Genomic DNA, 14308 nt, shown 5'->3' with positions numbered 1-14308 from the left:
AGTTTGGTCTGTATTTGCTTCTACCGAATTCTCTCATATTCTCTTGAATTATTCCACTTAGGCTCTCCCACCCATCATTCCACGAAAACTACCCTTATCAATAATTTAATCTTGCTGAATCCAGTGGTCCCTTCTCAGTCCTCACATCACACAGTCTGTCAGTAGCAGCTGACACAGCCGACCACTTTCTCCTTTTCTTTGTAACATTTTGTTTGCTTAGTTTCCAGAATATAATTTTCAGGTTCCATCTATCTCCTTGTCCATCCAACTCCTCAGTCTCCTTTGCTGGTTTTTCCTTATCTCCCCGATCTCTAAAATTGTTGGTGTGCTGTGCTCAGCCTTTAGACTCCATGTCTTTTTCTGTGTACATGGATTTGGCTTTACAGTGCCATCTGTCTGCTGTCAGTACCCGAATTTATAGGTCTACCCTGGGCCTCTCCCCAAATCCAGGCTTTTGTGTCCATGACTTGCCTTCCTCTCTGCTTGCATGTTTAATAGGCATCTCAAACTTAGCGTGTCTAAAAACTGAGTTCCCAATCCTCCCTTTTATATTTGCCCCCCCCCTTGCTTATACCCAAACCCTTCAAATCACCCATGATTCCTTTTTCATCTCTCACACTTTACATTTAATGTATTAGAGAATTATTTATCTTCAAATTGATTACTTTTCACTGCTTCCACATGACCATGCTGTGACCATTCCCAGTCTTCATAATTACAGCCTTTGTTCAAGCTATCATCCTCTCTTGCTGAATTACTGCAGGGGCTGTCTAGCTGTTCTCTGGGCTTCAGCCATTGCCCCTATAGTCTGCCTTTAACACGTGAACCAGCCTGGTGAAGTGTAAGTCAGAGCAGGACATTCCTTTCCTAAAAAACCTTCCCAATGGCTTCTCATCTCACTTCAATTAAAAACTGAAGTCTCTGCAGTGGCCTTTTAAGAGTGCATACAAGCTGTCTTCACTCTCTCCTAGTCGGTAACTTTATCTCCTTACCTCATTTCTGCTCCTGTACCCCTTGCTCACTTCCCTTCAGAGACACCGGCCTCTTATTCCTGGAAATGCTAGCTGTGCTTCTGCCCTAAGGCATTTGCACTTGGTGATCTTTCTGCCTGGAATGCTCTTCTCCCAGGTATCTGCATTACTTGGTTTCTTACTTTAAGTCTTAACTTAAATATTAGTTTCCTCACAAGACCTTGCCCACCATCTGATTTTAAATTGACCCTGCCCCCAGCATATCCTGTCCATCTTTCTCCCTTTGTTTTTCTTTGATGCACCATCTGACATCTATTTTATTTATTTATTGCCCATTTCCATGTATAGAGTGTATGCTCTTTTAGTGGGATTTTTCTCCGTTTTGCTTGCCCTTGAAGACCCAGTGCCATGCAGTAGCTACTCAATAAGTATCTGTTGAATGTATAAATGAGGTAGGTATTTTTAACTCACTGAGACTTTGATAGTGATGTCAGAGATCAGGTGACTGGCCAATGTGGGGAAATTAGGGTAAAAATGTTTCTGAAAGTATTTAACACATTTCATTGTGTTTTTTTTCAGTTTACAGTTCAGATGTAATTGATAAACAGTGTGCTTCCATAGCCTCTGGGAATACAGATGACAAAGCTGTTATTATTCTAGTTCCTGTTAGACTTGGTGGAGAAAGAACCAACACCGACTACTTAGAGTTTATAAAGGTAGGAGATGAGAGCTGTTTATTTTTTTAAGGCAATGATAGCTCATATGAAAAATACAGAAGGTTTGCAATATTTTCTATTTAATGAGTAGTGATGATTTTATAGTTGTAGATCATAAAGTTTGACATTAGAGATATAAAAAAATATTTAAAAATTGAGTTTTAAAGAGAGAGGACGGGAGGAGGAGAGAGAGAAACATTGATATGAGAGCAAAACATAAATAGTCTGCCTCCTGCATGCACCCTACTAGGGATTAAGCCTGCAACCCGGCATGTGCCCTGATTGGGCATTGAATCGGCAACCTTTTGGTGTTTTGGTGCATGGATGATTCCCAACCAACTGAGCCACACTGGCCAGGGCTGACAGAGATTTTAAATTTCATTAAAGGTCAGATGTGATTTGAAGAGGGCAGTGTTCTATGACAAGATGAAAAGCCTTTTAATCTATGTAGCTAATCAAGGAGACACAGATGCAGCAAAAATCATAATCCTATATAATAAAAGCCTAATATGCTAAGTATCTGGTCAACTGGTCAGCCATTGAACCAATCAAAGTGTAATATGCTAATGATATGCTAAGGCCGCTCAACCGCTTGCTATAACATGCACTGACCACCAAGGGGCAGACACTCTGACTGGTAGGTTAGCTTGCTGCTGGGGTCCAGCCAATCGGGACTGAGCAAGACAGGCTGGACATGCCCTGGAGTCCTCCTTGGTCTCTCCCTGGCTGGCCTATCTCCCGCATATCTCCCCGGCCCTGATCGTGCACTGGTGGGGTCCCTCGGCCTGGCCTGTGCCCTCTCACAATCTGGGACCCCTCGGGGGGGTGCAGGAGAACTGGTTTCGGCCTGATCTCGCAGGCCAGGCCGATGGACTCCACTGGTGCACGAATTCGTGCATCAGGCCTCTAGTCTGTAATATATCCACATTTCCCATTATCGTTATTTATGATTTTTAAAAGTAAGTACCTTTATTTATTCACAAAACCCACATTAAATTTTGTCAAATAATTATTGAAACAGACTGACTTTTCTATTATGGCTGCATTATCTATTAATTTGTTTCCTGTGTCACCATGAGGTCAATAAGAAGTTAGGATGATTACTTATATAGACAGAAATGATGAAGATAGACTGTGGAGAGGTTCCAACTTTGTTTTCTTCATATTAACCAGTTAAAAATCTGTTCTATTTCATCATTCTTTTTTCCTGAAGAACCTAATTATGTTATCTTGTTTTGGGCACCAAGATATTCAGTTGTCATAGAACTTTAACTTTTGAAATACTTAGTTTCTGGTTAATATTATAATATTTATATTATTTGCATAGTTTTAATAAAATTTCTCATTTTTTCAAGGGCAGAGATCAAATTCCTTTTTGAATGAAGTGTTATGAGATATAGTGATCTTGAAATAAAGTCTAGATTTGTGTTTTATGATTCATAACAATTTTTCCCCCACATGAAGCTTTAATCCCATATTGTGGTCTCTATATATATAGTGGAAAATGTATCTTCAGGTTAAATTGTACTGATTCTAAAAACCTAGAGCAATTCTTTTCTGTATGTGGTATATGGAAGTCTTCTAGCTGGCATATTGGCTTTTCCTAACAGTTACTAAAATTTTGTAGGTACACTTGTTACTAATAACACCAATAATATCATATATTAATAACATATTAATTCTTTAGACAGAATTGGGGTTTTGATTTCTAACTCATGGGTTCTTTAGTGGAGTTATTGGTAGAATGCGAAGTTATAAACCATTTTATCTAGAGAGTCCATTGACGATTTTGAGACTTGGGGCATCTTGTCATGTCTCATTAGGTTCTAACAAAATCTGAACTGGATTCCCTCTCCTTTTCCCACTGCCATGAAAAGATTAGAAACAACCAATCTTGGAACTGACTCCTTTAGCCACAACCCCGTTGCTGGTGGAATGGGCTGCAGATGGCTTCGAGGCATGTTATATTTGGCCGAGGGCTTTGCTACTTAGAGGTATTGAGAGTATCTCTCAGATGGCGGACTGCCAAATGCTCCTGAGTGATTCACTGGAGCCTGAATTGTGGTGAAATGAACCCTGTTTGGCATATAGGAGTTGTTCAGCAAATATTTGTTAACTCTCATATTTGTATAACATTTTCAATACATGTTAATCTCATTTTGCCCTCACAGTCAGGAACTGGATTGTCTTTATAGGACAGAAAAGACAGAAGTTAAGTGCTATGGTCAAGTTCAGATAGCAAATTGGTAAGAGAGACTAGAACTTTTAGTTGGTTTTCATATTTTTTCCTTAAAACATGGACTTTTAAAAATGTAACATGTTTTTGAGCTTTTTTTTTTTTTTTAAATATATTTTTTGATTTTTCTACAGAGAGGAAGGGAGAGAGATAGAGAGTCAGAAACATCGATGAGAGAGAAACATCGACCAGCCGCCTCCTGCACATCCCCCACTGGGGATGTGCATGCAACCCAGGCACATGCCCTTGACCGGAATCGAACCCAGGACCCCCCAGTCCGCAGGCCGACGCTCCATCCACTGAGCCAAACCGGTTTTGGCTTTTTTTGAGCTTTTACTAAATTAATTTATACTATAGTTCACTGAAATGAGAGAGCAGTGACTATTGGCACATTTTAATTTTTCAATTATCAGATAAAAAGAGCTGAAGTGGCTGAGTGTAGTAGATCATATGCTAGGTGTTATGCTTGGTTAGAGGGGGTGTTTGGGTCAAAAGCCAAAATGAAAGCATATAAAGAGGCATTCACTTACAAGTGGAAAAAAGTATCTAATAGCCCTAAAAGAAAAATGATCTTCCTCTTCTTCTTCTCCTTTCTTCTCCTCTTCCTCCACCTCCACCTCCACCTGTACTCATCTTTCACCTTCCCTTCCCTCCCCCTCTGCTTCTTCTTCCTTCTTCATCAGCAGTTATATTTTTTCCTGCCAAACTATTGCATAGTATACCCCTTAAAATTCACCATTCAGTTGTGTTTTTCAAATGTTTTAATCAGTAATTCCACAGTATTTCAGAGATGGTACCATCTCCTTTACCGTTCTGTGAGGAGAAAGAAACGTGGTGTGGTGCTTTATCAGCTCTTACCACAGGAAGTCTGTCTGCCTGTTTATCTATCTATCTATCTATCTATCTATCTATCTATCTATCTATCTATCTATCTATCTATCATCTATCTCTTTCTATCATCTGTCTATCTATCTATCTATCTATCTATCTATCTATCTATCTATCTATCTATCTATCTATCTATCTATCTATCCGTCCATCTACCGACCTATCATCTGTATGTATGTATTATTCATTCATTCATTCATTCATTCATTCATACATATTTTCTAAGGGACCAGGAATGAGGAAAATCCAATATGTTCTCTTTATTTAGCGAGAAAAATTAGGACTTTCCTTTTTGACTGATTACTTCAGTCTTATTTATTGCTCCAGGGATACAGCTCAATAAATTCACAGATAACTATGAAGAAGTTTTTTTAGGAACTGAAAAGTGGTTCAAGTTTCCAGAAATACAGCCCCTTATATGTAATGGCATTCGAGCTCCTTGATCTGCTTCTAAGTGTTAATGGCTAAATCTGCTCCAGTATGTTGTAAAGGGAATATAGATGTCAGGAACCGAAGTCTGTCTTCCATTACTTGGACTCATTCTTCTTCTGAGAAGAATTGGTAATGAGTCTTGTTATATATATTTTTTCTTTCTTTTTCTCAGCTGTGAGGGATTTAGAACTTCCACTCCCTCGTGGGTCCCGATGTCATAGCATTGTGTTTCAGCTGATCAGGTGATCTCAAGTTAAAGACACTATCTAATTGTGTTAGGATTTTTATTTAGGGGAAAGCAGTAGACTCATTAATGATAAATAACTATTATTGTCAAGTGTTGTTTTTTTTTGTGTGTGTGTGTATAATTTCATCCTAACTTATTTTATAGTTAGCTCTAACATTTTAACCCAATATGCCTTCTCCATTTTATTTAAATTTTTTAGTTACAGTTTTCCTTTCCCAAAAAACCTCTATATTTTCACAAGACTGATAGGGTTATTTTAACAGTGAGAACCTGAAAACAATTTAAATATTTATAATGGGGGTTTTAAAGCACATTTTGTTACCTTCATAAAATAGAATATTTTGTAGTCATTAAAAATAATATAGGTCTATATTTATTGATAGGAAATAATGTTTATGACATAATGAGAGATAAAAGTTACAATAGTATACATTGTATGATGCCACATATAAAAATTTTTTTTTTTTTAAGTTTATAGTTTATTAATCCTCTCATGAAAAATCTGCACAACCATCACAGATAAAGTCACCGAAGAATCTTTACTCCTTCTGTAGTTCAATCTCCAGCTCACTTTTTGCCAGCACCAACGTTGGCCTTTGCAGTCCCCCTGACTTTCTTCATTCTGTTCTTGCGTTCCTTTCTCTGTTTTTTTGAGGTCTTCTTCTTCTCATATAGGCCATGTCTTGCAAGTCTGTGTTTGGGTTCATTTTTCTTTGCGTAATCCAAGGAATCATAAATCATGCCAAAGCCAGTGGTCTTGCCACCACCAAAGTGGGTTCTGAATCCAAACACAAAGATGACATCCGGTGTGGTCTTATACATTTTGGCTAGTTTTTCCCGGATTTCTGTCTTGGGTACTGTTGCCTTCCCAGGGTGAAGGACATCAATGACCATTTGCTTCCGCTGAAGTAGTCTGTTGGTCATGAACTTCCTGGTCCGGATGGTTACTGTGTCATTCATGATGAAGGTTGGTCTTCAAGCAGCCAGGGAGGAAAAAAGAGCCACATATAAAAATTTTATTTGTAAATCTACATCATATAAATAGATGTCAAGAAGATGTCCCCCCAAATGTTAATTATGATGAGCTTTAAGTGGTGGGATTTTGGGAAATTTTTACTGTGCGTTTTTATTACAATGATCATATATTTTTAAGAAAATAATTAAGCTTTAAAAATGCTATGGTTTGATTACTTGTTAAAGGGAAAAAAGCGTTTGTTTATATATTCTTTATTTTTATATCTTCTAGATTTCAAAACATCTTCTCATTTATGAGAAGGAAAGTTTAACTATTGTTTAATACTTTGGGGTTGTTTTTCTTTTTTGAAAATAACATATTAGTATTTTGTGACATATATGCTAAAATTAATGCAGGAACTATTGACAAGACATTATTGATCCCACTGGACATATTCTTAACTGACCCCACAGGACTTTTATTTTATTTTTAAAGGTATAGAGTTATTTGGCCCAGCTTAAATAGAGTTCTCAGAATAGATGCTGAGGGGCATATTAAATTATTTATTCAGGTACCTCTGTTATTTTATAATTAGTAAAACAATTTAGCTTTAAATAAAACAGTAATTACTATTTTCCTTAGATTAAAACATTTCCATTAGTCATTATGTTTATTCCAGATGAAGTAGTATAAAAATATCTGTCAAGTAAATGCCATTGATTAGAAAATGGGTTTTAGTTTGGGATTCAGGGTTCAATGAAAACAGCAACAATATCTAAGAAAAATTTCTAGCCTTTCCAAAAGTCCGATGAAAATACATTGATTGCAATAAGGCTGCACCAGCAACAGAAAGACCCGGTGTTCTGGCTTTGGCAGGCAATGTTATTGTCTGTACATGGTACTGTTGTCTGTCCCTGTATTGGGCACACAGTAGTTGTTTAATGTTGTTGAGTGACACGCTGGTCAGAATACTTGATTTAGTCACGTTAATGTTGAGTGATTTAAAGGAAAGGGAAGATAGTTTTTTAGACAGAATGATTTCAGAACATGAGGACAAATGTAATAAAAATAAAACTGGTGGTGAAAAATTTGGGAACCCTAATATTGGTAATATAAATTTAGTTGTTTTGGATAATTACCATTTGTTTCTTGACTCTAAATCTGAATTAATTTCTTTTTGCAGGGTATTTTAAGTCTTGAATATTGTGTGGGAATTATTGGTGGCAAACCAAAACAGTCATATTACTTTGCTGGATTTCAAGGTTGGTGATTTAGTAAAGTATATTTCTTCATTGTTTTCTTTTGAAAGTCAGTAAGTTAATATCAGATCCTCTGGAAGCAAGATGATTAACAGAGCAAAATGAGTACCTTATAAATTCATCAGTCCTACCATAGCCACTCATTTGTCATTTGGTCCACAACATAATTGGATTCTGCAAAATGTATGTTTAATTTCTGTTACTGCATAAACAAGGCATAATTTATTGGTTTCACTAAACTTCAGAAGACATTGCTTTCACATTCTGGCAGTTGCTATTTACATATTTACTTTTTACCAGGGTTAGTGGTGCTAGTTGATGATAAAATGACAAGCAATATGTTCTTCCTGTCAGGATAAAGTAGTGCGATACATTTTTCATGTGCAAACTGTAGAATATAATTGTGTGTTTGTGAAAGTAATTTTATCACCAAAAATTAAATGACAATCTCATCACTTTATAAAAATTCTGCTTATACAAGCATATTTGATTATGCAAAAGTTAATCTGTCCTGTGCAAACCTATGTTTCAGTCAATGAATATCAGTCTGGCACGCTGTTACTCCCAGGTTTTTTTCAGCTATTCTACATAGAAATTGGATTGTAAGCAGTGTAATAATAAGGTGTTTTTTGAATTACTTGTCTTCTGTTTTGTCCTTGTAGATGACAGTTTGATTTACATGGATCCTCATTACTGCCAGTCTTTTGTAGATGTCAGCATAAAGGATTTCCCTCTTGAGGTACTATGGATTAAGAGTTGTTTTCTTACTATATGAAGCAAACTCTAATTATTTAGAGATGTACTAGGCCGCTAAGCTTTTTTGGTATTACAATTACAGCTTAATAATACATATTTTACTGACTTATAAAACCATAACCCACACCATAGTCAAAGGTTAAATAATTTCTTACTGAATTTTAATTTATGGTATACCTTTGTTTCCATTTATCTTTGTCTCTAACTTGTTAGACACCCTAGCCCTGCCAAAATAATTGAGCAAGCCTCCAAGTGACTGTAAATATACAGCAGAACAGTACTGAAGCATAAAAATGTTAGGCATGTTTAAAACAAAGAAAGAAAAAAAAGGGGGGGAAAGGAAAAGAAGATGGTGGAGTAGGGTGAGAATGACAAGGTGACTTAAGGAGACTACCTGATAAATTATTTTGCTGAAGTCTAATAATTAAATCTTAGCCTCTAGTTTTCAAGAGCTTAGTTGGGCTTCTAATTTTTGTTTTAGGTTTGATTTTGCAACAACTTTTTTCTCTTTATGTCAGTCATTTTGTGATCCAGCACTTGAATTCAGAAAATCTGAGAGTGCATAAGTGAGACATGTAATTATACATTGTTTTGGATATATTTTTTCCCCCAGTTGATGCTTGTACAGACTTTTAAAATAATTTTAATCATTTGAGTGGCATGGATCACTAATTCCAAGCCTCCACAAGTGACAAATGTGGTTTAGTACTTCGTTTCAGTAATAGCTTGCTAGCTAATGGTAATACCTAAAGATATTTAAGGAGATTAAGAAAACCGATCAACTGCAAGATTAAAACTGCAAGACCTTTAACTTTCAGTGATCAAAAAGACACATTATAAAACATTCTAGCACCCTTTGTAAACTGTTACCTCAACTGAAGTACAAGCCTCTTGAGGCCAAGCCTCTTGAAGCCAGGTTTGCTTTCTGCTTTCTTCCTTCATAGTATCTTGTATGTAAACCTTAATATTCCTCGTGGACGAATTGATACTGGGGGAGGCACTAGAGAATTGTGCTATGTGAAGCACGTTGTAATTCTTTCTGCTGCATTGTGGTCTTGTGACACTGAGGGGATGCTTAATTGTGGATTCCCATGGTCAATGGTTAGTTCAGGGAAGAGATTCAACTGTTGGGATGAGTGTGTGTGTGTGTGTGTGTGTGTGTGTGTGTGTGTGTGTGTGTGTGTTTAATAAGTTAAGATTTCCTAAACCAGAGACTATAGCTTCATGTTATACTTTTGGAATGACCAGTTCTAACTCTTATAAATACCAAACTCTTATTCAATTATTAAGAGAATATTTTATTCTCTTAATATTTTATTAATAAGGTAAGAAAAACCATATTAGTACAAATGTTAGTCTGTTTTAATTCCTGGGCCCTCAATTTCAAGTTTCAGGTTTTAGGTTCATACAATGGTGACTAGTTTAATCTATCCTAGTAAGTTCAGAGAATACTGGCATTAAGGCTATTAGAATGATGTGATATCATTAGATAGGTGGATGAGTGAATTAATCACTCATGTACTCTTTATGAATTACACATGTGAACTGCAACTGGTAGGAGGTGCTTTTTAGTAAGTGTATTCTCTAGTTAACTAAGGAAGCTTCATATACATCACCAAAATAGCATAGTTATACATAAAAGCATTTGTTTCATTATTGTATGTATGTTTAGGTAATAGAATCCACTATTCCAAATAATAAGCCTAGAACAGCCTGGCATTTAGTAGATGCCTAATAACTATTTGTTGAAGCAATGAATAAATATTGTTTTAAAAAAATTAAATAGCCCTAACCGGTTTGGCTCAGTGGATAGAGCGTCGGCCTGCGGACTGAAGGATCCCAGGTTCGATTCCAGGCAAGGGCATGTACCTTGTTGTGGGCACATCCCCAGTAGGGGGTGTACAAGAGGCAGCTGATCGATGTTTCTCTCTCATCGATGTTCCTAACTCTCTATCCCTCTCCCTTCCTCTCCGTAAAAAATCAATAAAATATATTAAAAAAATTAAATAAACGAGAATTGACTCACCCTGGCCAGTTTTTTCAGAATCATTTTTCATTGTCACAGAATTGTATCAGGTGAACACTCCCTGAAATGTGTGTGCTACTCTTACCAATAGTCAGAATTTTAAAAATTAAAAAAAGAATAAGTGCATAGTTCAAAGAATTATCATAAAATAAACATAGCCTTGCAATACGACTTGGGAAGATATTTTAAAATCTAACTTGTTCTGCAATAAACAGAAATGATTCTGAATTATAAATTAATAGTGATTTGACTTCAGAATCTTCTTGGGTGAGCAAAAGAACGTAATATTACATTTAAGTGATGTAAAATGCCTCACTGTAATATGAGTCCTTGTACTCATATAGTAACACCCTATAGCAGTTTCAGTGATCAGAGATTTATATCAGTGTTTTGTGGATAATTAGTTTTTGACAGATGTCAAAACAGCCATGAATAACAGTTTAGTGTTATTATCTATGATGATTGAAACAATATTGTGAAATAGCACTAAGTCTATTCTGGTTTAATCTTATTGATTCTTACATAAAAACTTTAATTGCCCTAGCCAGTTTGGCTTAATGGATAGAGTGTTGGCCTGCAGACAGGGTCTTGGGTTCCATTCTGGTCAAAGGCACGTACCTTGGTTGCAGGCTCCTCCCCAGCCCAGGCCCTGGTCAGGGCTGGTACAGGAGGCAACCAATCTATGTATTTCTCTCATATCGATGTTTCTATCTCTTTCCTTCTCTCTTCCACTCTCCCTGAAAAATCAATGGAAAAATATCCTCGGGTGAGGATTAACAAAAACAAAAAACAAACAACAAAAACTTTAATCAAAGCATTAATATAATGTAGGATGCTATTGTATATGAGTTAAAAAATATTTTTTTTGAGCTTTGGACAAACTTTGGTCTTTCTTCTTTATTCCCAAGTAGCAATAAACAAACAAACAAACCTTGATTATTATTGCATTTGACAGGAGCTGGGCAAATGATTATTTTTAGATACCTTGTATGTAGAGTAACTTTTTGTAAATATGACCTAGAATGTGCCTTATATATCAATATAATCCTGTATATTGTTAACTAACAAGCTTTTACTTAGCTCTTCAGTGCCTTTCTAGATCTGTTTTTAATGTCTCCTTATAAATAAAACACATGAAACAATGTTAGAAGAAGTCCAACTAAGACAATACTTGTGTTGACTAGTACCTTGGGGGTTCCAGTTTAGCTAGATTGGCTCTCATTATATAAGTTAAGTGTTAGATAAGCATTGGGTAAAAGGCATAGTTTGGTCTGTATTTACTGCCACGATGTTGTATTTGAATCTTATATATGATTGAACTATTCATAAGGGAAAAAAGCAGCTTGAGTAGATGCAAATGAAGGGGGAAAGAATAAGGGGATTTTGATGGATTTACCGGGAACATAGCAAATATGAAAGCCTGTATTTCCCCACATTTTGGGAAACGGTTTTAAGGACAAATCCCTTAGTTTTAGGCATTAAATGTAGGGAAATTTTAATATTATGAGTTCAGATTCAGCATAGATTGTTTCTTAATTGAGCTTATCCTTTAAATAAAAAATATGAAATATACAACAAAGAATTTCCACCCCTGTGTCCCATCTGCCCAGTTTTCTTCCTCTCACTTTAGCATGGTAATTTTTATATGTCTTATACAATTTATTTATGCACATACAAATAACTATGAATATATATTTTTGTGGCCTTCCTTTTGTTCAGAAACATCTTTTTAAATATATACAACAACTAAAAGGAGTTGGTGGCATCAGTGATTTTTAAGAACAAGAGCATTTAAGCAGTTAAAAAAAATTTTTTTTAAACCAAGTACCAGAATGTGGTGAAGAAAAAGATTAGAATGATTAGCTTTATATTCTATCCCTTTCCTACTTTTGTATTCTCCACTGAAAGCCCATCCCATTAGCGAGGGTAGAGAGGCTAGAGCAGCCTCCCCAGCCCACTGACATCTGTGGCGCAGTGACCACTCAGAAAAGTGAATTAAAGGGACAGGAGGACTGGTAAGAAGGAGGCAAGGGCCATAATAGAACAGTTTTCACCTGTGCCTTTTATGGGCCTAAACAAGAACTTAAGTCAAGTAGAAGAATTGGTTGGAAGAATGTACAATTATGTACTAATTGTGTCAATTGCTAAAACTCTTAAGTTGACCTCTTTTCATATCACCGTGGAACATTTTTAAAAATTAAATTTATTGGCGTGACATTGCTTAATAAGATCATATAGGTTTCAGATGTACAATTCTAGGATACATCATGTGTATATTGCATTGCGTGCCCACCACTGTGGAACATTCACGAGTCTATGTATTTGTTGAAAAAGTCTTGATATCCTTATTCAAAGGTTTATAAACATTAGAAAACTCTAACAAAACAGGTTTAGTTGCACTTCAATAGAAATGGCCAACTTGATTCTAAACCTTGTATTAGCTTCTATCATTTTCAGTGGCACATTTTTCTTCCCTTTCACAATTGTTAGAAATGCATGCCACTTTGACACACTTTCTGTCTTTTGCAGAATGGCACTGATGCCACATAAGGTGGAGATTTGGTGAATTGAATATACACAGTGTTGGCTCATATTTTACAGCTTTGGAGAGTAGGAAGGACTCTTTGAGTTGGATAGACTAAAACACCATTTGAGAAGCATATTTAAGTTTTGAGGAAAGCCAGATAGCAAATTTTAAATTAGTAATATTCTTGTATGTACGAAGTCCATCAAATAAAAGTAAATTAATCCTAAAGAATTTTTAAAATTACAGACATTCCACTGCCCTTCTCCCAAAAAGATGTCATTTCGAAAGATGGATCCTAGCTGTACAATAGGATTCTACTGTCGAAACGTTCAGGACTTCAAACGAGCTTCTGAAGAAATCACTAAGGTATTTTTATTTAAAATATTATAATAGCTTTTGTAAATGACCTAATTTTTATTTGAGATAGTCTGTGAAAAGACAAAACTCTGTAAATTATGACACTTTTGTAAAATTCCCTCTTAAATGTTAATGTTATTAGGAATATTGAACTAGAAAATAAAACTTTGGGGATTCCTAGCCTTTGATACTGGTGAAACCAACAGTAGAAAGTATTGATTGCTCCACTAGGTGGCACTGTTGAAGTAAAAATCCCTTTGCAAATGGATTAGGTTATCTATGCAAGCAATTAGGTTATATTTTATTTGAAGAGGATTTTAAAAGGGCAATACCTTAGGGGGTAGAAAAAAATTAATGAAGTATTTGATCAAGCCAAATTGTGCATTATTTCTTGTTAGTCCAAGTGCTTCTTTGGTTTTTTTAAAATGAGAAATGGTATTTTTGGATTTCTACGAACTGCTTTATCAAATGAGCTGTGTTGTTACCTTCCAATAAGCTTGTCTAATCTGATCTATTCGACTTATAGGATCTTTGCAATAGGTTTATTTAACTCCTTCTCATTACCTGTAAGCTTCTGCATTTTTCTGGTTCTTGAGTACAGTACTGCTAACATTAATAGAGCCTCATGGATTGTCTATATTTAGTACTTGGGGAAATAAAAAAGCTTACTTATTGGGGAAATAAGCATAACCATTTATTACTATCAATAGCTATAGCTTATCAGTTTATGGGTAAGTAATACTAGAATCACTTTTGGGAATTCTTAACTTGAGCTCAGATAAAGTAATACCTTATTACTGCTTGACTTACAGTTAATTTTTTTAGGAAAATAGACATAGTGGGTTGAAATTTTATTTTTATCCTGTAAAAATATCCTGAAAACATTAAATAAAAGGTTTCATATAAGTTAGGTTTACTTTACTTGACCTGCCATGTAA

At 35.6% G+C, this 14308-nt stretch overlaps 2 protein-coding genes across 4 annotated transcripts in view; one reads left to right on the top strand and one right to left on the bottom strand.

The window, feature by feature from the left end:
• The window catches only part of ATG4C (autophagy related 4C cysteine peptidase), an 82516-nt gene that overhangs the window by 54280 nt on the left and 13928 nt on the right, over nt 1–14308 (top strand). For all 3 annotated transcript variants that reach the window (XM_059689312.1, XM_059689311.1, XM_059689313.1), the window contains exons 7-10: nt 1551–1687; nt 7629–7707; nt 8367–8443; nt 13260–13379. In XM_059689312.1, coding sequence (XP_059545295.1) covers nt 1551–1687; nt 7629–7707; nt 8367–8443; nt 13260–13379 — 413 coding nt within the window. The remainder of the gene's footprint in view (nt 1–1550; nt 1688–7628; nt 7708–8366; nt 8444–13259; nt 13380–14308) is intronic.
• Nucleotides 5946–6498, bottom strand: LOC132230994 (small ribosomal subunit protein eS24-like). The gene has a single exon (XM_059689314.1). The coding sequence runs from the start codon at nt 6448–6450 to the stop codon at nt 6058–6060; it is 393 nt and encodes a 130-aa protein (XP_059545297.1). The 5' UTR covers nt 6451–6498; the 3' UTR covers nt 5946–6057.

This window comes from Myotis daubentonii, chromosome 3 (genome assembly GCF_963259705.1).
Source record: "Myotis daubentonii chromosome 3, mMyoDau2.1, whole genome shotgun sequence".
Classification (NCBI taxonomy): Eukaryota; Metazoa; Chordata; class Mammalia; order Chiroptera; family Vespertilionidae; genus Myotis; species Myotis daubentonii.
The sequence above is the reverse complement of the archived record's forward strand: the minus strand, read 5'-3'. Positions and strand labels throughout refer to the sequence as shown.